This window comes from Hypanus sabinus, chromosome 10, assembly GCF_030144855.1.
Source record: "Hypanus sabinus isolate sHypSab1 chromosome 10, sHypSab1.hap1, whole genome shotgun sequence".
NCBI classification, from domain to species: domain Eukaryota; kingdom Metazoa; phylum Chordata; class Chondrichthyes; order Myliobatiformes; family Dasyatidae; genus Hypanus; species Hypanus sabinus.
In genome coordinates, this window is record NC_082715.1 from 143,314,190 (window position 1) to 143,340,118 (window position 25,929).

Consider the following 25,929-nt stretch of genomic DNA (forward strand, 5'->3'; position numbering starts at 1 on the left):
ATGTGATTTACATCACAAGAGTTTGTGTACTGTGTATTCGGAGAGTGGGGAATGTGATTTACATCACAGAAGTTTTGGCCCTGTGTATTTGGAGAGTGGGGAATGTGATTTACATCACGGGAGTTTTGGTCCTGTGTATTCAGAGAGTGGAGAATGATTTACATCGCAGGAGTTTTGGTCCTGTGTATTCGGAGAGTGGGGAATGCGATTTACATCACAGGAATTTTGGTCCTGTGTATTCGGAGAGTGGGGAATGTGATTTACATCACAGGAGTTTTGGTCCTGTGTATTCGGAGAGTGGGCAATGTGATTTACATCGCAGGAGTTTTGGTCCTGTGTATTCGGAGAGTGGGGAATGTGATTTACATCACAGGAGTTCTGGTCCTGTGTATTCAGAGAGTGGAGAATGATTTACATCACGGGAGTTTTGGTCCTGTGTATTTGGAGAGCGGGGAATGTGATTTACATTGCAGGAGTTTTGGTCCTGTGTATACGGAGAGTGGGGAATGTGATTTACATCACAGGAGTTCTGGTCCTGTGTATTCAGAGAGTGGAGAATGATTTACATCACGGGAGTTTTGGTCCTGTGTATTCGGAGAGTGGGCAATGTGATTTACATCGCAGGAGTTTTGGTCCTGTGTATTCGGAGAGTGGGGAATGTGATTTACATCACGGGAGTTTTGGTCCTGTGTATTCAGAGAGTGGAGAATGATTTACATCGCAGGAGTTTTGGTCCTTTGTATTCGGAGAGTGGGGAATGTGATTTACATCACAGGAGTTTTAGTCCTGTGTATTCGGAGAGTGGGGAATGTGATTTACATCACAGGAGTTTTGGTCCTGTGTATTCGGAGAGTGGGGAATGTGATTTACATCACAGGAGTTTGTGTACTGTGTATTCGGAGAGTGGGCAATGTGATTTACATCGCAGGAGGTTTGGTCCTGTGTATTCGGAGAGTGGGGAATGTGATTTACATCACAGGAGTTCTGGTCCTGTATATTCGGAGAGTGGGGAATGTGATTTACATCACAGGTGTTCTGGTCCTGTATATTCAGAGAGTGGGGAATGTGATTTACATTACAGGAGTTCGGGTCCTGTATATTCGGAGACAGTGATGAGTGATTTACAATAACAAAAAATAGCATCGTAACTCAAAGATGTACCCCAAATGATGATTGATGTCACAGGAAGCATTGATAAATTGTGCATTTCATGATGGAGGAATATCAGTAAGCTGGTCTTTGGGGAAGGAGTTGATGGATTGTAGCTGTCCAGGACACTGACAATAGGAACCAAACAGGGAGATTCCTTGTGAACATTAAGCCCACAGGTTATATTGCATTTCTGTGTTTCCATAAGTCACAGAAGGGAGACCATTTGGCCCACTGAATGATGCCAGCAATATCGTTCCCTGTAACCCTTGTCCCCACGTTCACATCCCTCTTGCACAGGACAGAGTGACCAATTGATCCACGTGCTGGATGAATCTGGAGCTCCGAGGGAAACCCACGCAGTCACAGGGGGAGCTCTGTCAGCACTGAAGGCTCAGCATCACCCGTCGTGCCGTCTCTCTCTGGCGAGACAAACGACGTGCTGGAGGAATCCAACAGGCCAGGCAGCGTCGATGGAAACGAGTAGACAGTCGACATGTCGGGCCGAGACCCTTCTTCAGGACTGAGAGGGAGGGGGGGAAGATGCCTGAATTAAAATGTGGGAGGAGGGAAGGAGGCTAGCTGGAAGGTGAGAGGTGAAGCCAGGTGGGTGGGAAAGGCCAAGGGCTGGAGAAGAAGGAATCCGATGGGACCGTGGGGGAAAGGGAAGGAGGAGGGGACCCGGGGTTGCTGAGGAGAAGAAAAAGGTCTGAGTGGGGAATGGGGGGGTGGGGAATTTAGTTCACTGGAATGGGAAATTGATAATCGTACCACTAGGTTGGCAGGTACTCAGATGGAATATGAGGTAACACGTACAACACACTGGGGGAACTCAGCAGGTCAGGTAGCATCCATGGAAACAAGCAGTCAACGTTTCGGGCCGAGACCCTTCATCAGGACTGAAGAGGGAGGGGGCAGAGGCCCTATAAAGAAGGTGGAGGGAGGGTGGGAAGGAGAAGGTTGGTAGGTGCCAGGAGAAAAACCAATCAGAGAAAAGATCAAGGGGTAGGGGAGGGGAACCAGGGAGGGGATAGACAGTAAAGGTGAAGAAGGAATGTAAGGGGAAAGCACTATGGGTAGTAGAAGAAGGCAGAATCATGAGAGAGGTGATAGGCAGCTGGAGGAGGAGGCAGAGTGGAACTGGGATGGGGGAAGGGTGGGGGAGGGAATTATCAGAAGTTGGAGAATTCAATGTTTTGGCAAGGAGAAAAGGCCAATGTTTTGCTCCAAGGAGAAAAGGCCAGGTTCACTCAACCTATTCTCATGAGGCATGCTCTCCAATCCAGGCAGCATCCTTGTAAATCTCCTCTGTACTCTGTGTAGTATTTACATCCTTCCTATAGTGAGGTGACCAGAACTGAACACAGTTCTCCACGTGGGCTCTGACCAAGGTCTTATATAGCCGTAACGTTACCTCATGGTTCTTGAACTTGTGTTCCTGTGTAAGGAGTTTGTACTTCCTCCATAAGGAACGCATGGGTTTCCTCCGGGCACTCCAATTTCCTCTCACAGTCCAAAGATGCACCAGTTAGTAGGTATTGCAAATTGTCCTGTGATTAGGCTAGGGTTACATTAGTGGGCTCCTGGTGGCCTACTTACTGTAAATTTTATGTCCTGCACTGTAAAGTTGCTGCAAAATAACAAATTTAACAACACATCTCAGTCAGTGATAATAAACCTGATTCTAAATCTGAGAGAGAGCCGGTAACAGAGAAACAAGTGGGAGGGGTAGAACAGGCGGGATTGTTCTGAAAAGCCAGAATACGCTTGCTGGGCCCCTCCTAAGCCTTGACCGTGAAACTACCAGATGGTTTACAAGTGTCCTTTGGGGAAGAGAATCTATCATTCACTCTGGTCAGAGGTCCTGATCCAGTGCTGTACTGCGCCATGTTCTATGTTACAGATTACAGATCAGCTTCATTTGCCACAAAACATCGAAACATACGGTGACAAGCATCGTTTGCTTCGAAGACCAAGACAGACTCGCTGGGGGCAGCCCGCAAGTGTTACCGTGCTTCCAGCACCAGCAAAGCACGTCCATACCTTACTGACCCTAGTTCAGAGCAACTAAGGGCGGAGAAACACCGGCATTGTCATTGTTGTCCAGAACCTGGGAGTGAAGAAACTGAAAAACAAACATGAAAATTAGTTAGTGGGATTGACATCAACCTTAAAGCATCTTCAGCCAATAATTACAGTTTTATTAATCAGGTTCAAAGTTCAAGGTCAAAGTAAGAAGAAGCGAAGAAAGCACAACGGTGCCTCTACTTCCTCAGGAGTCTGCAGAGGATCGGCATGTTATCGAAAATCTTGGCAAACTTCTGTAGATATATGGTGGAAAGTGTGCTGACTGGCTGCATTTCAGCCTGGTATGGATCGCCAATGCCTTTGAGCAGAAAATCCTACAGAAGTTAGTGAATTCGGCCCAGTTCATCATGGGTGAAACCTTCCCAACCACTGAGCACGTCTACACGAAGCATTGCCGTAGAAAAGCAGCATCCAACAGGAGAGATCCGCACCACCCAGGCCATGCTCGTTTCTCAGGTAGAAGGTACAAGTGCCCCAGGACTCGTAGCACCTGGTTCAAGAACAGTTACTACCCCTCAACCGTCGGGTTCCTGATAAAAAGGGGATAACTACACTCATTTAAGGACTCTTAGCTTGTAATTTCATGCTCATTATTTATTGCCATTTATTTATATCTGCATTTGCACAGTTTGTTTACAGTTTACAGTTACTGTTGTATAAATAGATTTGCTAAGTATGCCCGCAGAAAAAGAATCTCAGAGTTGTGTGTGGTGACATGATTGTACTCTGATAATAAATTTACCTTGAACCGTTTATCATCAAGTTTGTAAGTATCATCCCATACTACCGTGAGATTCATTTTCTTGTGGGCAATCACAGTAGAATAAGAAATTCAATAGCTTCAGTAAAAAACTGCACAGTCTGACAAATAATCAATGTGCAAAGGAACCAAAAATTAATAATAAATTGCAGCCTAATAATATTGAGAACATGACTTGTGGAGTCCTTGAAAGTGAGTCTGTGGGTTGTGGAATCAGTTGAGTGTTGAGGTGAGTGAAGTTATCCACTCTGGTTAGAACTGAGGTTGAAGTTACTTGGGGTAAACACAGACTGATCAAAGGAGACAACGTGACGCTGGATTCCTCATTAACTGGCTGGCATTCAGTAATGGATATCATGACCTAGTCAGATTCTTTGGAGTTTTGTTTTCAATACGTTTCAGGATCAGGGAGAAATCTTTGCATAAATTTCCCTCAGTGGAGCAGAGTGTGGAAGGGCGGTTCAAACCTGATCTGTAGGATTAATGAGCAACCTGACCTTTCCGAGGCCAGCGGTCAAGTTCTTGATGTTAGCAAAAGCATCTGCAGATTAAAAATGTGTAAAGTTCTGCTCACGTTTGGCTTCCTAACTCTAAAAGATCTTGTACTCCTGCAATGAGTCTTTGTTTTCTATGACTCAGCCAGGAATGCACTTTAGAAATGCTTCATTGGTTGTAGATGTTGGAGCATTGTGATAGGTTCTATGTAAGTGTACCGTACAGTTTCAGTATGTGTCTATGGGTGGTGTTCACTGACACTCCAAAACCATTCACACTGGAGTCTCATCCAGGGTGGTCTTCTGCTGTAGCCCACCTTCTCCAAGATTTGACAGGTTGTGCATTTAGAGATATTCTTCTGTTATAACACGTGGTTATTTACGTTACTGTCACCTTCCCGTCAGCTTGAACCAGTCTGGTCATCGTTCTCTGACCTCTCTGATTAACAAGGCATTTTTGCCCAGGAAACTGCCGTTCAGGTCCCTTTTAAATCTTTTCGCTCACATATTAAAGCTACTCTCTAGTTTTTGATTCCCCATCTCCGGGCAAGAGATTGTACATTCACTCTATCAATGCTCCACGTGGTTTTGTACACCTTGATAAAGTCACCCCTCAGTCTCCTACGTTACAAGGAAATCCTAGCCTGCCCAACCTCTCCCTATGGAGAAAAACATGATTTAAGATTAAAAGGTTTGTTTTATTTGTCAATTACGTCAAAACATAGAGTGAAAAAGGATTGTGTTGGGCAGCCCACAAGGGTTGACAGGCTTCCAGCACCAACATAGCATGTCAACAACTCACTAACACTAAAGGAATGTCTTCTGTCTGTGGGAGGGAACCAGAGCACCGGAGGAAACCCACACAGTCACGGGGAGAATCTTCAAACTCCTTCCAGACAGTGGCAGGAAGTGAACCCAGATCTTCCGTCTGGCATTGTAAACGTTGTGTAACCGTTATGTTAACCTGCTGTAGCTCAGGCCCTCAGGTCCCGGCAACAACGCAAGTGTAGGATAGTGGACAAAGTTACCGACAGGGGCCCCACAAGGATACAGAGCAATGCGAGCTGAGTCTCGTACATGGGGGGAAGACCCAAGACTTCATTGTAATAAGATTGCGAATAGGTCAACTTGCTTTCACAATAACAGTTACACATTATGTAAGTTTTCTGTGTTTTGAAATGACTATTTGAAAGTCAGAGAACCACTGGAATGCACAAAGAGAATTTGCATACAAAATGAGTAGCGGTCTATCATAATTTTCTCAATCCTGTAAACAGCACATCAAAAGAAATTTCCCATCAGTCATCTCATAACTTGAAAGAGAATGGGCTTTCTCATTGCCTTTGATTTCCTTTCCCTGGATTGTAGCCAAGTCTAAGCTGTTTATGGTCACTTCATTAACTGTCTCCTGTACCTAATAAAGTTACCACTGAGTGTATGCTCATGGCCTTCTGCGGCTGTAGCCCGACAACTTCAAGGATTGAAATGTTGTGCATTCAGAGATGCTCTTCTGCACACCACTGTTGTAATGCTTGGTTAGTTCAGTTACTGTCACCTTCCTGTCAACTTGAACCAGTCTGTCTATTCTCCTCTGACCTCTCTCACTAACAAGGCATTTTCACCCACAGAACTGCCGCTCACTAGAATTTTTTTTTATGCACTCTTTAAGCTCTAGAGACTGTTGTGCGTCTGGAGATCACCAGTTTCTGAAATACTCAAACCACCCCATCTGGCACCGGTAGTCAATCCATGCTCCAAATCATTTTTCTTCCCCATCCTGATGTTTGGTCTGAGCCTGCTGCTTTTATGCATTGAGTAGCTGCCACATGATTGGCTGATTAGACATTACATAAACGAGCAAGTGTACAGGTGTACCTAATAAAGTGGCCACCAAGTGTATTTCCCAGCTGTTTATTCAAGATGTGGAAGGACCAAGAGATCTTCCTCGTCATTCATTGAACAGACCACAGGTCTCTATTATGTTTAGCTGAACATGGTTTAACACACACAAAATGCTGGAGGGACTTAGCAGATCAGTCAGTATTTATAGCAAGGAATAAACAGTTAACATTTTGGGATGAAGCCCTTTATCATGAGTCCTGATGAAGGGTCTTGACCTGAAACATCAAACATTTATTGCCGTCATGGATGCTGCCTGACCTGTGGAGTTCTTCCAGCAGATCTTGTGTGTTGCCTGGATTTCCAGCATCCGTAGAATCTCTTGTGCTTAATATTTCAGATGAAAATAAATGGTTTTTTTACCATAATGTTCCCTTAATACTGAGAGTCACTGTCAGTTTATCTCTGTCCTCCAAATCTAAAGATTGTGCATTTAGCTAGACCATTGAATTTAACAACGTCGATTCAATTGCCAGGGCAGTGCCTAGAGGTGCATGTTCCTTGGGGCTGAGACGTCTCTCTCAGTGGATACAGAAGATCCTATCACTGTATGTTGAGCAGGGGCAATAGATTTATTCCATGGCTCCTGTGTAATGTGACTGAGACTATCTGTTCACTGTACAAAGGAGTAGAAGCTGGCAGATAAGAGGTGAGTCCAGGTGAGAGTAGGGGAGGGAGGGATGAAGTGAGAAGCTGGGATGTGAGAGGTTGGAGGGGTAAAGGGCTGAAGAAGAAGGAATTTAATAACAGAGGACAGTGGACCATGGGAGAAAGGGAAGGAGGAGATAACCAGAGGGAGGTGATGGGCAGGTGAGGAAAAAAGGAGGAGTGAGAGGGTAACCAGAAAGAGGAATGGAAAAGGGAAGGGGAAGGAGGAGAAATTACTGGATGTTGGAGGAATTGATACTCAAGCATCGGGATGGAAGCTACCCATACAGAATATGAAGTGTTGCTCTTCCAACCTGAACGTGGCCTCTTTGTGGCAGCAGAGAAGGCCATGGACTGACATGTTGGAATGCGAATGGGAAATCAAGGTGTAATGACTCCATTTTCAGGCAGTCTCACAGTTTGAGCTCAGGAACAAAGATTGGCCAACAGGGCTCCCTGTGGTTCAGTGAGCCAGGGTAAACCAGGAACTGATAGGGGGAAAGAGTACAGTGGCAGAGTGGTTAGTGCAATTACTTTACAACACCACCCATCACTGATCGGGGCTCGATTCCCTCCCTGACTGTAATACTAAGAGTAGCTCAGTAGTGTAGTGGTTAGAACTATAGTGTTACAGTGCACTGATCACTGATCAGGGCTCGATTCCCACCATTGCCTGTAATACTAAGAGTGGCTCAGTAGTGTAGTGGTTAGAACTATAGTGTTACAGTGCACTGATCACTGATCGGGGCTCGATTCCCTCCCTGACTGTAATACTAAGAGTGGATCAGTAGTGTAGTGGTTAGAACTATAGTGTTACAGTTCACTGATCACTGATCGGGGCTCGATTCCCTCCTCATGACTCATGGCTTCCCTCCAGGTGCTCTGGTTTCCTGCTGTGGACAGGCTGTGTTGGCCCTGGAAGCATGGTGACACTTGTGGGCTGCCCCCCACTGATTTGTTTTGATACAAATGATGCATTTCGGTTCATGTATCTGTGACAAACACAGTTCATCTTTAATCTTTAGGTCATGATGAGTTCTGACCTTGTGGCCTAGGGAGCCTTTCCACACAATGTGAGAAGCTGGAAGGCAAAAGGTAGAAGAGGTAAAGGGTTGAAGGAGATGGAATCTTGTAGGAGAGGACAGTGGACCGTGGGAGAAAGTGAAGGAGAAGGTAATGGGCAGATGAGGAGAAAAGAAGTCACTGTCCTTGTTTCCTTTGTCCAGAGGGTGACTTCATTTCAAGCCAGAGCTGCCCAGAGCCCGCCAGGATCAGCTGCTGATGGTGATGCCTGTTCTCTCCTTTATGCTCCCTCAGGTTTCAAGGGAGAGCGGGACCACTGGAAAAGTGGGCGGCTGATTTGTATAAAGACACACGAGAGCGGCAGGAAGGAAATCGAATCATTCGACGCCGCAATCCTCCTTATCCGGAATCCTTACAAAGCACTGATGGCCGAATTTAACCGCAAATACGGAGGTCACATTGGGTTTGCCTCCGAGGCCCACTGGAGGGGGAAAGGTAGGTTTTGGGAAGTTGCCTTTCGCTTGTCTGAAGTTCAGTTACTGGGTGAGGCCAAGGGAAGATGGAACCAGCACTAGATCGAATCTGATGTTAACAATAAGTTATTGGTTTGGTACTGTAACATGTATGGGTTTACAGTAAAAACATGTTTGTATGTGTACCATCTGGAAAGGGCATTCCACACATCAATACATAGATGTAGTATAAAGGAAAACAGAATACAGAAAACAGTGTTTTAGGTGCAAAGAAAGTGCTGGGTAGGTTCACAAATAAACGGCTTAGGGTATGATGAGTTAGATTGAGGGGTCAAGAATTCATCTTTATCACAGAAGAGATCTGTTCAACAAGAGGAATGTAACAATGGGATAGGAGCTGTCCTTGGCCTGGTGGTACATGCTCTCTGGCCTTTGATGGGCGTGGTGTGGAGAGAGAATGTTCTAGGTGGTTGGGTTTCTGGATTGGTAAACAGAGTCTGTGGAGGTTTTTGTGATGGACTGAGGTGTGTACAGAACTCTCTGCAGTTTCTTATCGTCATGGACAGGGTCGTTGCCACACCACGCTGTGGTGCGTCTGGATAGGATGCTTTCTGTGGTCCACCTGTAAAAAGCCATGACGGTCAGTGGGGACGTGGCAAACTCCCTTAGACTGGAGCATTTGTTGATTTGATGTCCTTAGCATCTGCATGGCCAGACCAGGACATATTAGCATCCTTAGATTTCTGAATGGTCCATGAACCCATGGACACTACCCTGCTCTTTTGCACAATTTATATATATACAGTTTTTCATTTTTATTTTAACTTGTATGTAATTTCATACCTTGCCCTGTACTGCTGGCACAGAACAACAGATTTCATGATGTATGTCGGTGATGATGAACCTGATTCTGATTTGCTCTGCTTAGCTTTCCAAGGGATGATCAGTTAGAACCTCATCCCTCCCTTCACTCCTCCCTACAGCGTTTCCTCACAGCATCACACGACAGATGCCAGATTTCACAAAACACTCACTTCACAGGAGAGGTGGAATGGCCGAGTAACCATGGGGACAAAGGCATTTCTTTTTAATTGTTTTCTGAAGGACAAAGTGCTGAGGGAAAATACAACTGACAGCCCCAAGAGCATTCTGGGAGTTGTAAGAAGCAGCAAAGTGATTAATGTTGTTACCATGGCGAAGCAATGGAGGAACACATGGAGGGTTACCCTCCCCTTGTTCAAACCAGACTAGGCCAGGCAGTTTTTGTTTTCCTTTGTCCTGATTTATTTTCCAAGTATCTTGCAGCAATGAACATTTAATAGTTACAATTTCCAGGATCCCTGTAGCGATTTGAAAAATTGCCTCCATGCTATGTTCCATCTCTTGTTCTCTCTCTCCCCCTCACGCTCTCTCTCCCTCTCTCTCTTTCTATATCTCTCCTCTCTTTCTCTCTCTCTCCCACTCTACCAGCATCCCTCTCTCCCTCCCTCCTTCCCCACCCCAGATCATGCACATCCACACCCAGTTAGTGGAGTGACTGTCCCTATTGCCTGGAGAGGAATCACCCTCGTGACACCTCACCTTTTCACACAGCCACTGATATGGAAACCCTCACACCACACTTGCTCTTTAAGTGAGACGAGAAGCAGAAGTGATGAGAATTGATTCTCCCATGCATACTCCTCCAGAAATGGGCACAACAGGCAGCAGAGTGACACAGCAAGTAGAGCTGCTGCCTCACAACTGCAGGTTCGATCCTGGCCTCCAGTTCCGTCAGTGTAGAATTCATGTGTTCTCCCGGTGACCGCACGTGTCTAATTGTATTCAGTCAGATTACCTCTACATCTTATCCCCACACATTCTATTCCTTATCCACCATTTCTGCAACCTCTCTAAAACTTAAAAATCCTTCAGGGCTTTTGACGGGAAATGTTAATCCCGATTCTCCCTCCACTGGTGCTGCCTGACCTGCTGAGTGTTTCCTGCAGGTCCTGATTTTGTTTCAGATTTTCAGCACCTGCAGTTCCATTTCACAGTTCAGAGGAGATTGAGATTCCTGGAAGAAAGAGAGGACAGTGAAAACATATCGAGTAGGTCGAAAGATCAGAAAATGCTGCATATACCCAGCAGGTCAGGCAGCAGCTATGGAAAGTGAACCAGTATAAATGATGCAGATTCATAGAATAACAATTTCCTTGGTCGGGACACCATCTAGCTCATATGTTCTCTGTGGGGCATCTGCTGAAAAGAACAGCCAAACCATTACTTGCTTGTGTGAGTGATCAATGGCATATTGGATCGACCTGAGATCTTTAGGTTTGATTGGGGGGGGCAGGTAGCTTTGCCCTATGGTTTGTGTGTGGTAAAGGAGTGTCAGCCACAAGGTTTACAGTGAAACAAATCCGATGTGATCTGCTCTCTGCTTACGGACCTGTTGACAATTTGGGGAGATTAAATCATCTCTGTACTGGAATTATGTGCCCCTCAATGCTCACAAAATACAGCAGTGCGGCAAGAGGAGAGTCTGTGGAGCGTGCTGGGAGTGTGACGCCAGGGAGTGATGAAGCTTTTCTCCTGCATTGTAGTGTGGCAGTTCGCATAACGCCTTACAGCACCAGCAACCGGGGACAGAGGGCTGTGTACGGGCGTGGGTGGGAGTGAGGAACGGGATTTGTTCTGTGTTGTTCTGCTGAGCGTTGTGGCTATGCTAGGTTGGCACTGAAACGTGTGGCTACACTTGTGGGCTGCCCCCAGCACACCCTCAGGTGTGCAAGTTGTTAGATTCAAGATTAGTTAATGTCATTTCCAGTACATAAATGTAAAGGGGAATGAAATAATTCCAGATTCTCTATAGCACAAGAAGGAGCACAATGAAAACACAGAACAATTATAAATACATAAGACGGTTTATGTACATAGATTGACTGTATGACTCACAGGAGAGTCTATACATAAGTTAACACAAATAACTCATTTCACTTCAACATACACGTGACACATGAACTTGAATCTTGACTGCTGTCTATAAGGAGTTTATCTCTTCTCCCGGGTTTCCTCCCACACTCCGGACACGGATGGGTTGTGGTCGGTGACCTGTGGACGTGCTACTTTGGTGCTGGAAGCCTGGCGACACTTGCATTCTCCCCCGCACATGCTCGGACTGTGCTGGTTGTGACACAAAGGGCACGTGTTTCGATGTATGTGTGACAAGTAAAGCTAATCTTTCATCTAACCACACTCAGGATCAGGTGGCACTGCAAGGTCACCGGGGTACTTGGGAATGATTCTCTGACCAAGCCTTGTGTCGACTGGAGGTGTCTTACCCCTGAGGCCAAGTGTTAGAAAGCCGGATAATTTGACTTTCTTGTTCCCAGGTCGAGGTTGGTTTCAAATCCCCAATCAGCCTCTGCTTGGGGAGAGATGCACTGTTTTGTGCCTTGTTGCTTTTGAAAACAATCTCATTTTAAATCACTGCAGCTTCAAAGACGCACGACTCAGGCTCTCTCTTTCCCCTCCCATGTTACTATGTTAGTTTTGTCTCAGAACAGTTTTAATAAACCATCCATCTTCCTTAAATTATCTCGAAATGGTGGTTACAGTATCCAAAAGGACAGCTGGTATCTTAATCTTCTGGTATTTTTTAAGCTTATCTGTCAAATAAAGAGTTTTAAAATGTCAACTAAATGCTTGAAGCTGTCAAAGGAAGTTTGAGTTACGTTCAGTGAAGTCTTATTCAGACTATAAGAAATGGATAATTATGAACTGAGTGCCATATTTTGATGAAATCAGTGCATGAAGCATAAAAATCTACAGCTGTCGTACTCGAAAGATGTTTACCAGTGATGTCAATCCAGAGGAATGTAACATGGGCACAGGAACTATCAGTTCAGTATTTAAGGTAGTGTAGTAGTTAACGTAACGCTTTACAGCGCCGACAATGTGAAGATCGAGGTTCATTTCCCGCCGTTGTCCGTAAGGAGTTTGTACGTTCATCACGTGACCGTGTGTGTCTTCTCCAGGTGCTGCAGTTTCCCCCAATGACGAATGGTTAGCAATAGGGTTAGTGAATGGTGGGCATGCTACGTTAGCAACTTTTGCGGGCTGCCCTTGGACTGTGTTCCACATTGTCGAGTAGATGTCTGTGCTGTTACTGTACTTTTAATAGTGTCCATCAGCTGTTGGAAAGTCTATGCTACACTCTTCAGCCTAAACAACATGTGACCAAACAGGATTATCACAGCCTTTTTGGGATTGCCCTCCAAGCACACAGGCACCTGATGGTAGCCCCCAACTAGATGAACTTTGGAAAGAAGTTAACGTTCCAACTAAATGTGCCATAAAGTCTTGGATGTGTGAGACCGGGTGATGACCAGAGGTGGTGGCCTTGTTAAAGCATCGGTAAACTCCACATGGGGCAACCACCTTTGGACTTAGGGTGAGGTGAAGCCCAGGGGCTATTCGACTGGTGTGGAATGCCAAGTCCTTCAATGTTGACAAACTCAGCCTTCATATTTGTCAGCTTTTCAGGGTTCAGACTACGCACACGAGCATGGACAGGCGGACCAGTTGTGGAAATGTGGTGCTAAACCCCATGTTTTGTGACTGTAGTGGAGAATGTGGGCTTGCTGAGGTCTGGGAATTCACCCAGCATATGAGTAAACTCACATGTGCTTGGATAGAGTGTTTGTGGGGAACTAACTGGGGGAGCAGGGTAACAAACCAAACCGGTAGCTTTTCAGGTCAACTACCAGTCTTTGAGTAGACAGGATATCTGCAACGAGCAGAGGTCCAGTCTCTTTAGCCAGGATTGAACTCCCATGTGTAACGTCGCCCAGTGAAACAGATCATCACCCATCGTGTCCTGTAAGTCTGCCTCCTGCTGCCATTGGTGGCCTCCAGCGAGTTTTCATCGCCCTTTGCCTTCTCATCAGTAGGTGATGCTGGCAGCACACACGCTTGAGCACCCCTTGTCACACAGGAAGTGTCACCCTGAAACGGTGTTTGTAATGAACAGGAAACGACCCTGAAGCCCACAGTGTTCCCAGGCCTCCGATGCCCCGATGCACTGGCACTGTTGAAGCTGAAAGATAGTCAGCATTTCCAAAGCGAGCGTGGTAAAAACATCGGCCCAGCGTTATCTGTCTCACAGCCACAGACTTCCTTATGTTGGGGGCCTGCTATATTGAGGTAGAGAAAGGAGGAGGAATAATCTTCAATTCAATTCATTTTCTGTGAGGTATTTCACTTGCGCACTAGTAAGGATGACGTCACAGAGCTTAAGATACAGAACCTGACACTACATATTGTTAAACACAATATAAAATACTCACAATAGATAATAAATACTAAAAATTAATGCATGTAATTTAAAATACAAACACACATAATAAAACGGACTCTTTTTACTGTCAAATGTACTATGCGTACTATATATTCAAAACTGGTTGTAGAGGAGGCAAAGGGAGGAAGGCACAAAACTGGATAAGGCTCTTCTGGTGCTGATGGGCAGGGACCTGTAGTGGTGTCCAGATGGCGTGAGAGTGTCGTATGTGTGATGTCCTCTACTATTCGTTGAGCCTTCTTTATAGTCCGTCTCCTATGGACGCTGCTGAGAGATTCTTGTAACTGGCCAATGATTTTACTACTTATTCTGACAATTCTGTTGAGTGGGCTGAGGCTGATAGTGCACATTGCTCTGCACCACGCCGTGATGTTGTAAGTTAATATTGATTCACTGGAGCATTTATAAAATGTCTGGAGAATCTATGGCTGGACCTGAAGTTTCCTCATCTAAGGGAAAATATGTATTTATTTACTTATCATTTTGTTCCATTTGCACAGTTTGTCACCTTTTGCACTTAGGTTGTTATCAGTCATTGTGTGTAGTTATCCATTGATTCTATTGTATTTCTTTGTTCTGCTGTGAATGCCTGCAAGAAAGTGAACCCCGGGGCAGTATAAGTGCAGCACCAAATGTAAAGCTTTGCAGAAAGTGTAGCAGTATAGAAACTACTAAAGGAGTGCAGTGCAGGTAAAGGGCATGATATAATGAGGGAGACAGTGGGGTGAAGAGTCCACCTTGTCAGCCAGAGGGTCTGATCAATGGTCCGATATCAGTGGGATAGGAGATCTGTCATCCAGTGGGACTGATCAATGGTCCGATATCAGTGGGATAGGAGATCTGTCATCCAGTGGGTCTGATCAATGGTCCGATATCAGTGGGATAGAAGATCTGTCAGCCAGTGGGTCTGGTCAATGGTCCGATATCAGTGGGATAGAAGACCTGTCATCCAGTGGGTCTGATCAATGGTCCGATATCAGTGGGATAGAAGATCTGTCAGCCAGTGGGTCTGGTCAATGGTCCGATATCAGTGGGATAGGAGATCTGTCATGCAGTGGGTCTGATCAAAGGTCCGATATCAGTGGGATAGGAGATCTGTCATCCAGTGGGTCTGATCAATGGACCGATATCAGTGGGATAGAAGATCTGTCATCCAGTGGGTCTGATCAATGGTCCGATATCAGTGGGATAGCAGATCTGTCATCCAGTGGGTCTGATCAATGGTCCGATATCAGTGGGATAGAAGATCTGTCAGCCAGTGGGTCTGGTCAATGGTCCGATATCAGTGGGATAGGAGATCTGTCATCCAGTGGGTCTGATCAATGGTCCGATATCAGTGGGATAGGAGATCTGTCATGCAGTGGGTCTGATCAAAGGTCCGATATCAGTGGGATAGGAGATCTGTCATCCAGTGGGTCTGATCAATGGACAGATATCAGTGGGATAGAAGATCTGTCATCCAGTGGGTCTGATCAATGGTCCGATATCAGTGGGATAGCAGATCTGTCATCCAGTGGGTCTGATCAATGGTCCGATATCAGTGGGATAGAAGATCTGTCAGCCAGTGGGTCTGGTCAATGGTCCGATATCAGTGGGATAGAAGACCTGTCATCCAGTGGGTCTGATCAATGGTCCGATATCAGTGGGATAGAAGATCTGTCAGCCAGTGGGTCTGGTCAATGGTCCGATATCAGTGGGATAGGAGATCTGTCATCCAGTGGGTCTGATCAATGGTCCGATATCAGTGGGATAGGAGATCTGTCATCCAGTGGGTCTGATCAAAGGTCAGATATCAGTGGGATAGGAGATCTGTCATCCAGTGGATCTGATCAATGGTCCGATATCAGTGGGATAGGAGATCTGTCAGCCAGTGGGTCTGGTCAATGGTCCGATATCAGTGGGATAGGAGATCTGTCATCCAGTGGGTCTGATAAATGGTCCGATATCAGTGGGATAGGAGATCTGTCAGCCAGTGGGTCTGGTCAATGGTCCGATATCAGAGGGATAGAAGATCTATCATCCAGTGGGTCTGATCAATGGTCCGATATCAGTGGGATAGGAGATCTGTCATCCGGTGGGTCTGATCAATGGTCCGATATCAGTGGGATAGGAGATCTGTCATCCAGTGGGTCTGATAAATGGTCCGATATCAGAGGGATAGAAGATCTATCATCCAGTGGGTCTGATCAATGGTCCGATATCAGTGGGATAGAAGATCTGTCAGCCAGTGGGTCTGATCAATGGTCCGATATCAGTAGGATAGGAGATCTATCATCCAGTGGGTCTGATCAATGGTCCGATATCAGAGGGATAGGAGATCTGTCAGCCAGTGGGTCTGATCAATGGTCCGATATCAGTGGGATAGAAGATCTGTCAGCCAGTGGGTCTGGTCAATGGTCCGATATCAGTGGGATAGGAGATCTGACATCCAGTGGGTCTGGTCAATGGTCCGATATCAGTGGGATAGGAGATCTGTCAGCCAGTGGGTCTGATCAATGGACCGATATCAGTGGGATAGAAGATCTGTCATCCAGTGGGTCTGATCAATGGTCCGATATCAGTGGGATAGGAGATCTGTCATCCAGTGGGTCTGATCAATGGTCCGATATCAGTGGGATAGGAGATCTGTCAGCCAGTGGGTCTGATCAATGGTCCGATATCAGTGGGATAGGAGATCTGTCAGCCAGTGGGTCTGATCAATGGTCCGATATCAGTGGGATAGGAGATCTGTCATCCAGAGGGTCTGATCAATGGTCCGATATCAGAGGGATAGGAGATCTGTCAGCCAGTGGGTCTGATCAATGGACCGATATCAGTGGGATAGAAGATCTGTCATCCAGTGGGTCTGATCAATGGTCCGATATCAGTGGGATAGGAGATCTGTCATCCAGTGGGTCTGATCAATGGTCCGATATCAGTGGGATAGGAGATCTGTCAGCCAGTGGGTCTGATCAATGGTCCGATATCAGTGGGATAGGAGATCTGTCATCCAGTGGGTCTGATCAATGGTCCTATATCAGTGGGTAGGAGATCTGTCAGCCAGTGGGTCTGGTCAATGGTCCGATATCAGTGGGATAGGAGATCTGACATCCAGTGGGTCTGGTCAATGGTCCGATATCAGTGGGATAGAAGATCTATCATCCAGTGGGTCTGATAAATGGTCCGATATCAGTGGGATAGGAGATCTGTCATCCAATGGGTCTGATCAATGGTCCGATATCAGTGGGATAGAAGATCTGTCATCCAGTGGGTCTGATCAATGGTCCGATATCAGTGGGATAGAACTGTCATCCAGTGGGCCTGATCAATGGTCCGATATCAATGGGATAGGAGATCTGTCATCCAGAGGGTCTGATCAATGGTCTGATATCAGTGGGGTAGGAGATCTGTCATCCAGTGGGTCTGATCAATGGTCCGATATCAGTGGGATAGGAGATCTGTCATCCAGTGGGTCTGATCAATGGTCCGATATCAGTGGGATAGGAGATCTGTCATCCAGTGGGTCTGATCAATGGTCCGATATCAGTGGGATAGGAGATCAGTCATCCAGTGGGTCTGGTCAATGGTCCGATATCAGTGAGATAGGAGATCTGTCATCCAGCGGGTCTGATCAATGGTCCGATATCAGTGGGATAGGAGATCTGTCATCCAGTGGGTCTGATCAATGGTCCGATATCAGTGGGATAGGAGATCTGTCATCCAGCGGGTCTGATCAATGGTCCGATATCAGTGAGATAGGAGATCTGTCATCCAGCGGGTCTGATCAATGGTCCGATATCAGTGGGATAGGAGATCTGTCATCCAGTGGGTCTGATCAATGGTCCGATATCAGTGGGATAGGAGATCTGTCATCCAGTGGGTCTGATCAATGGTCCGATATCAGTGGGATAGGAGATCTGTCATCCAGGGGGTCTGATCAATGGTCCGATATCAGTGGGATAGGAGATCTGTCATCCAGTGGGTCTGATCAATGGTCCGATATCAGTGGGATAGGAGATCTGTCATCCAGTGGGTCTGATCAATGGTCCGATATCAGTGGGATAGGAGATCTGTCATCCAGTGGGTCTGATCAATGGACCGATATCAGTGGGATAGGAGATCTGACATCCAGTGGGTCTGGTCAATGGTCCGATATCAATGGGATAGGAGATCTGTCATCCAGAGGGTCTGATCAATGGTCTGATATCAGTGGGGTAGGAGATCTGTCATCCAGAGGGTCTGATCAATGGTCCGATATCAGTGGGATAGGAGATCTGTCATCCAGTGGGTCTGATCAATGGTCCGATATCAGTGGGATAGGAGATCTGTCATCCAGTGGGTCTGATCAATGGTCCGATATCAGTGGGATAGGAGATCAGTCATCCAGTGGGTCTGGTCAATGGTCCGATATCAGTGAGATAGGAGATCTGTCATCCAGCGGGTCTGATCAATGGTCCGATATCAGTGGGATAGGAGATCTGTCATCCAGTGGGTCTGATCAATGGTCCGATATCAGTGGGATAGGAGATCTGTCATCCAGTGGGTCTGATCAATGGTCCGATATCAGTGGGATAGGAGATCTGTCATCCAGTGGGTCTGATCAATGGTCCGATATCAGTGGGATAGGAGATCTGTCATCCAGGGGGTCTGATCAATGGTCCGATATCAGTGGGATAGGAGATCTGTCATCCAGTGGGTCTGATCAATGGTCCGATATCAGTGGGATAGGAGATCTGTCATCCAGTGGGTCTGATCAATGGTCCGATATCAGTGGGATAGGAGATCTGTCATCCAGTGGGTCTGATCAATGGACCGATATCAGTGGGATAGGAGATCTGACATCCAGTGGGTCTGGTCAATGGTCCGATATCAGTGGGTAGGAGATCTGTCATCCAGTGGGACTGATCAATGGTCCGATATCAGTGGGATAGGAGATCTATCATCCAGTGGGTCTGATCAATGGTCCGATATCAGTGGGATAGGAGATCTGTCAGCCAGTGGGTCTGATCAATGGTCCGATATCAGTGGGATAGGAGATCTATCATCCAGTGGGTCTGATCAATGGTCCGATATCAGTGGGATAGGAGATCTGTCAGCCAGTGGGTCTGATCAATGGTCCGATATCAGTAGGATAGGAGACCTATCATCCAGTGGGTCTGATCAATGGTCCGATATCAGTGGGATAGGAGATCTGTCATCCAGTGGGTCTGATCAATGGTCCGATATCAGAGGGATAGGAGATCTGTCATCCAGAGGGTCTGATCAATGGTCCGATATCAGAGGGATAGGAGATCTGTCAGCCAGTGGGTCTGATCAATGGACCGATATCAGTGGGATAGAAGATCTGTCATCCAGTGGGACTGATCAATGGTCCGATATCAGTGGGATAGGAGATCTGTCATCCAGTGGGTCTGATCAATGGTCCGATATCAGTGGGATAGAAGATCTGTCATCCAGTGGGTCTGATCAATGGTCCGATATCAGTGGGTAGGAGATCTGTCATCCAGTGGGACTGATCAATGGTCCGATATCAGTGGGATAGGAGATCTGTCATCCAGTGGGTCTGATCAATGGTCCGATATCAGAGGGATAGGAGATCTGTCAGCCAGTGGGTCTGATCAATGGTCCGATATCAGTGGGATAGAAGATCTGTCATCATGTGGCTCTGATCAATGGTCCGATATCAGTGGGATAGGAGATCTGTCATCCAGTGGGTCTGATCAATGGTCCTATATCAGTGGGTAGGAGATCTGTCAGCCAGTGGGTCTGGTCAATGGTCCGATATCAGTGGGATAGGAGATCTGACATCCAGTGGGTCTGGTCAATGGTCCGATATCAGTGGGATAGAAGATCTGTCATCCAGAGGGTCTGATCAATGGTCCGATATCAGAGGGATAGGAGATCTGTCAGCCAGTGGGTCTGATCAATGGACCGATATCAGTGGGATAGAAGATCTGTCATCCAGTGGGTCTGATCAATGGTCCGATATCAGTGGGACAGGAGATCTGTCATCCAGTGGGTCTGATCAATGGTCCGATATCAGTGGGATAGGAGATCTGTCAGCCAGTGGGTCTGATCAATGGTCCGATATCAGTGGGATAGGAGATCTGTCAGCCAGTGGGTCTGATCAATGGTCCGATATCAGTGGGATAGGAGATCTGTCATCCAGAGGGTCTGATCAATGGTCCGATATCAGAGGGATAGGAGATCTGTCAGCCAGTGGGTCTGATCAATGGACCGATATCAGTGGGATAGAAGATCTGTCATCCAGTGGGTCTGATCAATGGTCCGATATCAGTGGGATAGGAGATCTGTCATCCAGTGGGTCTGATCAATGGTCCGATATCAGTGGGATAGGAGATCTGTCAGCCAGTGGGTCTGATCAATGGTCCGATATCAGTGGGATAGGAGATCTGTCATCCAGTGGGTCTGATCAATGGTCCTATATCAGTGGGTAGGAGATCTGTCAGCCAGTGGGTCTGGTCAATGGTCCGATATCAGTGGGATAGGAGATCTGACATCCAGTGGGTCTGGTCAATGGTCCGATATCAGTGGGATAGAAGATCTATCATCCAGTGGGTCTGATAAATGGTCCGATATCAGTGGGATAGGAGATCTGTCATCCAATGGGTCTGATCAATGGTCCGATATCAGTGGGATAGAAGATCTGTCATCCAGTGGGTCTGATCAATGGTCCGATATCAGTGGGATAGAACTGTCATCCAGTGGGTCTGATCAATGGTCCGATATCAATGGGATAGGAGATCTGTCATCCAGAGGGTCTGATCAATGGTCTGATATCAGTGGGATAGGAGATCTGTCATCCAGTGGGTCTGATCAATGGACCGATATCAGTGGGATAGGAGATCTGTCATCCAGCGGGTCTGATCAATGGTCCGATATCAGTGGGATAGGAGATCTGTCATCCAGTGGGTCTGATCAATGGTCCGATATCAGTGGGATAGGAGATCTGTCATCCAGCGGGTCTGATCAATGGTCCGATATCAGTGGGATAGGAGATCTGTCATCCAGTGGGTCTGATCAATGGTCCGATATCAGTGGGATAGGAGATCTGTCATCCAGTGGGTCTGATCAATGGTCCGATATCAGTGGGATAGCAGATCTGTCATCCAGTGGGTCTGATCAATGGTCCGATATCAGTGGGATAGGAGATCTGTCATCCAGGGGGTCTGATCAATGGTCCGATATCAGTGGGATAGGAGATCTGTCATCCAGTGGGTCTGATCAATGGTCCGATATCAGTGGGATAGGAGATCTGTCATCCAGTGGGTCTGATCAATGGTCCGATATCAGTGGGATAGGAGATCTGTCATCCAGTGGGTCTGATCAATGGACCGATATCAGTGGGATAGGAGATCTGACATCCAGTGGGTCTGGTCAATGGTCCGATATCAGTGGGATAGAAGATCTATCATCCAGTGGGTCTGATCAATGGTCCGATATCTGTGGGATAGGAGATCTGTCAGCCAGTGGGTCTGATCAATGGTCCGATATCAGTAGGATAGGAGACCTATCATCCAGTGGGTCTGATCAATGGTCCGATATCAGTGGGATAGGAGATCTGTCATCCAGAGGGTCTGATCAATGGTCCGATATCAGAGGGATAGGAGATCTGTCAGCCAGTGGGTCTGATCAATGGACCGATATCAGTGGGATAGAAGATCTGTCATCCAGTGGGACTGATCAATGGTCCGATATCAGTGGGATAGGAGATCTGTCATCCAGTGGGTCTGATCAATGGTCCGATATCAGTGGGATAGAAGATCTGTCATCCAGTGGGTCTGATCAATGGTCCGATATCAGTGGGATAGGAGATCTGTCATCCAGTGGGACTGATCAATGGTCCGATATCAGTGGGATAGGAGATCTGTCATCCAGTGGGTCTGATCAATGGTCCGATATCAGTGGGATAGAAGATCTGTCAGCCAGTGGGTCTGGTCAATGGTCCGATATCAGTGGGATAGAAGACCTGTCATCCAGTGGGTCTGATCAATGGTCCGATATCAGTGGGATAGAAGATCTGTCAGCCAGTGGGTCTGGTCAATGGTCCGATATCAGTGGGATAGGAGATCTGTCATCCAGTGGGTCTGATCAATGGTCCGATATCAGTGGGATAGGAGATCTGTCATGCAGTGGGTCTGATCAAAGGTCCGATATCAGTGGGATAGGAGATCTGTCATCCAGTGGGTCTGATCAATGGTCCGATATCAGTGGGATAGGAGATCTGTCATCCAGTGGGTCTGATCAATGGTCCGATATCAGTGGGATAGGAGATCTGTCATCCAGTGGGTCTGATCAATGGTCCGATATCAGTGGGATAGGAGATCTGTCATCCAGTGGGTCTGATAAATGGTCCGATATCAGTGGGATAGGAGATCTGTCATCCAGTGGGTCTGATAAATGGTCCGATATCAGAGGGATAGAAGATCTATCATCCAGTGGGTCTGATCAATGGTCCGATATCAGTGGGATAGAAGATCTGTCAGCCAGTGGGTCTGATCAATGGTCCGATATCAGTAGGATAGGAGATCTATCATCCAGTGGGTCTGATCAATGGTCCGATATCAGAGGGATAGGAGATCTGTCAGCCAGTGGGTCTGATCAATGGTCCGATATCAGTGGGATAGAAGATCTGTCATCCAGAGGGTCTGATCAATGGTCCGATATCAGTGGGATAGGAGATCTGTCAGCCAGTGGGTCTGATCAATGGACCGATATCAGAGGGATAGGAGATCTGTCAGCCAGTGGGTCTGATCAATGGACCGATATCAGAGGGATAGGAGATCTGTCAGCCAGTGGGTCTGATCAATGGTCCGATATCAGTGGGATAGGAGATCTGTCATCCAGTGGGTCTGATCAATGGTCCTATATCAGTGGGTAGGAGATCTGTCAGCCAGTGGGTCTGGTCAATGGTCCGATATCAGTGGGATAGGAGATCTGACATCCAGTGGGTCTGGTCAATGGTCCGATATCAGTGGGATAGAAGATCTGTCATCCAGAGGGTCTGATCAATGGTCCGATATCAGAGGGATAGGAGATCTGTCAGCCAGTGGGTCTGATCAATGGACCGATATCAGTGGGATAGAAGATCTGTCATCCAGTGGGTCTGATCAATGGTCCGATATCAGTGGGATAGGAGATCTGTCATCCAGTGGGTCTGATCAATGGTCCGATATCAGTGGGATAGGAGATCTGTCAGCCAGTGGGTCTGATCAATGGTCCGATATCAGTGGGATAGGAGATCTGTCAGCCAGTGGGTCTGATCAATGGTCCGATATCAGTGGGATAGGAGATCTGTCATCCAGAGGGTCTGATCAATGGTCCGATATCAGAGGGATAGGAGATCTGTCAGCCAGTGGGTCTGATCAATGGACCGATATCAGTGGGATAGATCTGTCATCCAGTGGGTCTGATCAATGGTCCGATATCAGTGGGATAGGAGATCTGTCATCCAGTGGGTCTGATCAATGGTCCGATATCAGTGGGATAGGAGATCTGTCAGCCAGTGGGTCTGATCAATGGTCCGATATCAGTGGGATAGGAGATCTGTCATCCAGTGGGTCTGATCAATGGTCCTATATCAGTGGGTAGGAGATCTGTCAGCCAGTGGGTCTGGTCAATGGTCCGATATCAGTGGGATAGGAGATCTGACATCCAGTGGGTCTGGTCAATGGTCCGATATCAGTGGGATAGAAGATCTATCATCCAGTGGGTCTGATAAATGGTCCGATATCAGTGGGATAGGAGATCTGTCATCCAATGGGTCTGATCAATGGTCCGATATCAGTGGGATAGAAGATCTGTCATCCAGTGGGTCTGATCAATGGTCCGATATCAGTGGGATAGAACTGTCATCCAGTGGGTCTGATCAATGGTCCGATATCAATGGGATAGGAGATCTGTCATCCAGAGGGTCTGATCAATGGTCTGATATCAGTGGGGTTGGAGATCTGTCATCCAGTGGGTCTGATCAATGGTCCGATATCAGTGGGATAGGAGATCTGTCATCCAGTGGGTCTGATCAATGGTCCGATATCAGTGTGATAGGAGATCTGTCATCCAGTGGGTCTGATCAATGGTCCGATATCAGTGGGATAGGAGATCAGTCATCCAGTGGGTCTGGTCAATGGTCCGATATCAGTGAGATAGGAGATCTGTCATCCAGCGGGTCTGATCAATGGTCCGATATCAGTGGGATAGGAGATCTGTCATCCAGCGGGTCTGATCAATGGTCCGATATCAGTGGGATAGGAGATCTGTCATCCAGCGGGTCTGATCAATGGTCCGATATCAGTGGGATAGGAGATCTGTCATCCAGTGGGTCTGATCAATGGTCCGATATCAGTGGGATAGGAGATCTGTCATCCAGTGGGTCTGATCAATGGTCCGATATCAGTGGGATAGCAGATCTGTCATCCAGTGGGTCTGATCAATGGTCCGATATCAGTGGGATAGGAGATCTGTCATCCAGTGGGTCTGATCAATGGTCCGATATCAATGGGATAGGAGATCTGTCATCCAGAGGGTCTGATCAATGGTCTGATATCAGTGGGGTAGGAGATCTGTCATCCAGTGGGTCTGATCAATGGTCCGATATCAGTGGGATAGGAGATCTGACATCCAGTGGGTCTGGTCAATGGTCCGATATCAGTGGGATAGAAGATCTGTCATCCAGTGGGTCTGATCAATGGTCCGATATCAGTGGGATAGGAGATCTGTCAGCCAGTGGGTCTGATCAATGGTCCGATATCAGTAGGATAGGAGACCTATCATCCAGTGGGTCTGATCAATGGTCCGATATCAGTGGGATAGGAGATCTGTCATCCAGAGGGTCTGATCAATGGTCCGATATCAGAGGGATAGGAGATCTGTCAGCCAGTGGGTCTGATCAATGGACCGATATCAGTGGGATAGAAGATCTGTCATCCAGTGGGACTGATCAATGGTCCGATATCAGTGGGATAGGAGATCTGTCATCCAGTGGGTCTGATCAATGGTCCGATATCAGTGGGATAGAAGATCTGTCATCCAGTGGGTCTGATCAATGGTCCGATATCAGTGGGATAGCAGATCTGTCATCCAGTGGGTCTGATCAATGGTCCGATATCAGTGGGATAGGAGATCTGTCATCCGGTGGGTCTGATCAATGGTCCGATATCAGTGGGATAGGAGATCTGCCATCCAGTGGGTCTGATCAATGGTCCGATATCAGTGGGATAGGAGATCTGTGAGCCAGTGGGTCTGGTCAATGGTCCGATATCAGTGGGATAGGAGATCTGACATCCAGTGGGTCTGGTCAATGGTCCGATATCAGTGGGATAGTAGATCTATCATCCAGTGGGTCTGATCAATGGTCCGATATCAGTGGGATAGAAGATCTATCAACCAGTGGGTCTGATCAATGGTCCGATATCAGTGGGATAGGAGATCTGTCAGCCAGTGGGTCTGGTCAATGGTCCGATATCAATGGGATAGAAGATCTGTCATCCAGTGGGTCTGATCAATGGTCCGATATCAGAGGGATAGGAGATCTGTCAGCCAGTGGGTCTGATCAATGGTCCGATATCAGTGGGTAGGAGATCTGTCAGCCAGTGGGTCTGGTCAATGGTCCGATATCAGTGGGATAGGAGATCTGTCATCCAGTGGGTCTGATCAATGGTCCGATATCAGTGGGATAGGAGATCTGTCATCCAGTGGGTCTGATCAATGGTCCGATATCAGTGGGATAGGAGATCTGTCATCCAGTGGGTCTGATCAATGGTCCTATATCAGTGGGTAGGAGATCTGTCAGCCAGTGGGTCTGGTCAATGGTCCGATATCAGTGGGATAGGAGATCTGACATCCAGTGGGTCTGGTCAATGGTCCGATATCAGTGGGATAGAAGATCTATCATCCAGTGGGTCTGATAAATGGTCCGATATTAGTGGGATAGGAGATCTGTCATCCAGTGGGTCTGATCAATGGTCCTATATCAGTGGGGTTGGAGATCTGTCAGCCAGTGGGTCTGATCAATGGACCGATATCAGTGGGATAGAAGATCTATCATCCAGTGGG

The 25,929-nt window shown here is 47.0% G+C and overlaps 1 protein-coding gene across 5 annotated transcripts in view; it reads left to right on the forward strand.

Annotated features, from left to right (window-relative positions):
• Positions 1-25,929, forward strand: part of LOC132401189 (sialate:O-sulfotransferase 2-like) — a 764,445-nt gene that overhangs the window by 684,676 nt on the left and 53,840 nt on the right. For all 5 annotated transcript variants that reach the window (XR_009514518.1, XR_009514517.1, XM_059983172.1 and 2 more), the window contains one exon: positions 8,356-8,556. Coding sequence is in view for 3 of the 5 variants with exons in the window: in XM_059983172.1 (XP_059839155.1) it covers positions 8,356-8,556 (201 nt within the window). In the remaining 2 variants the exon portion in view is untranslated. The remainder of the gene's footprint in view (positions 1-8,355; positions 8,557-25,929) is intronic.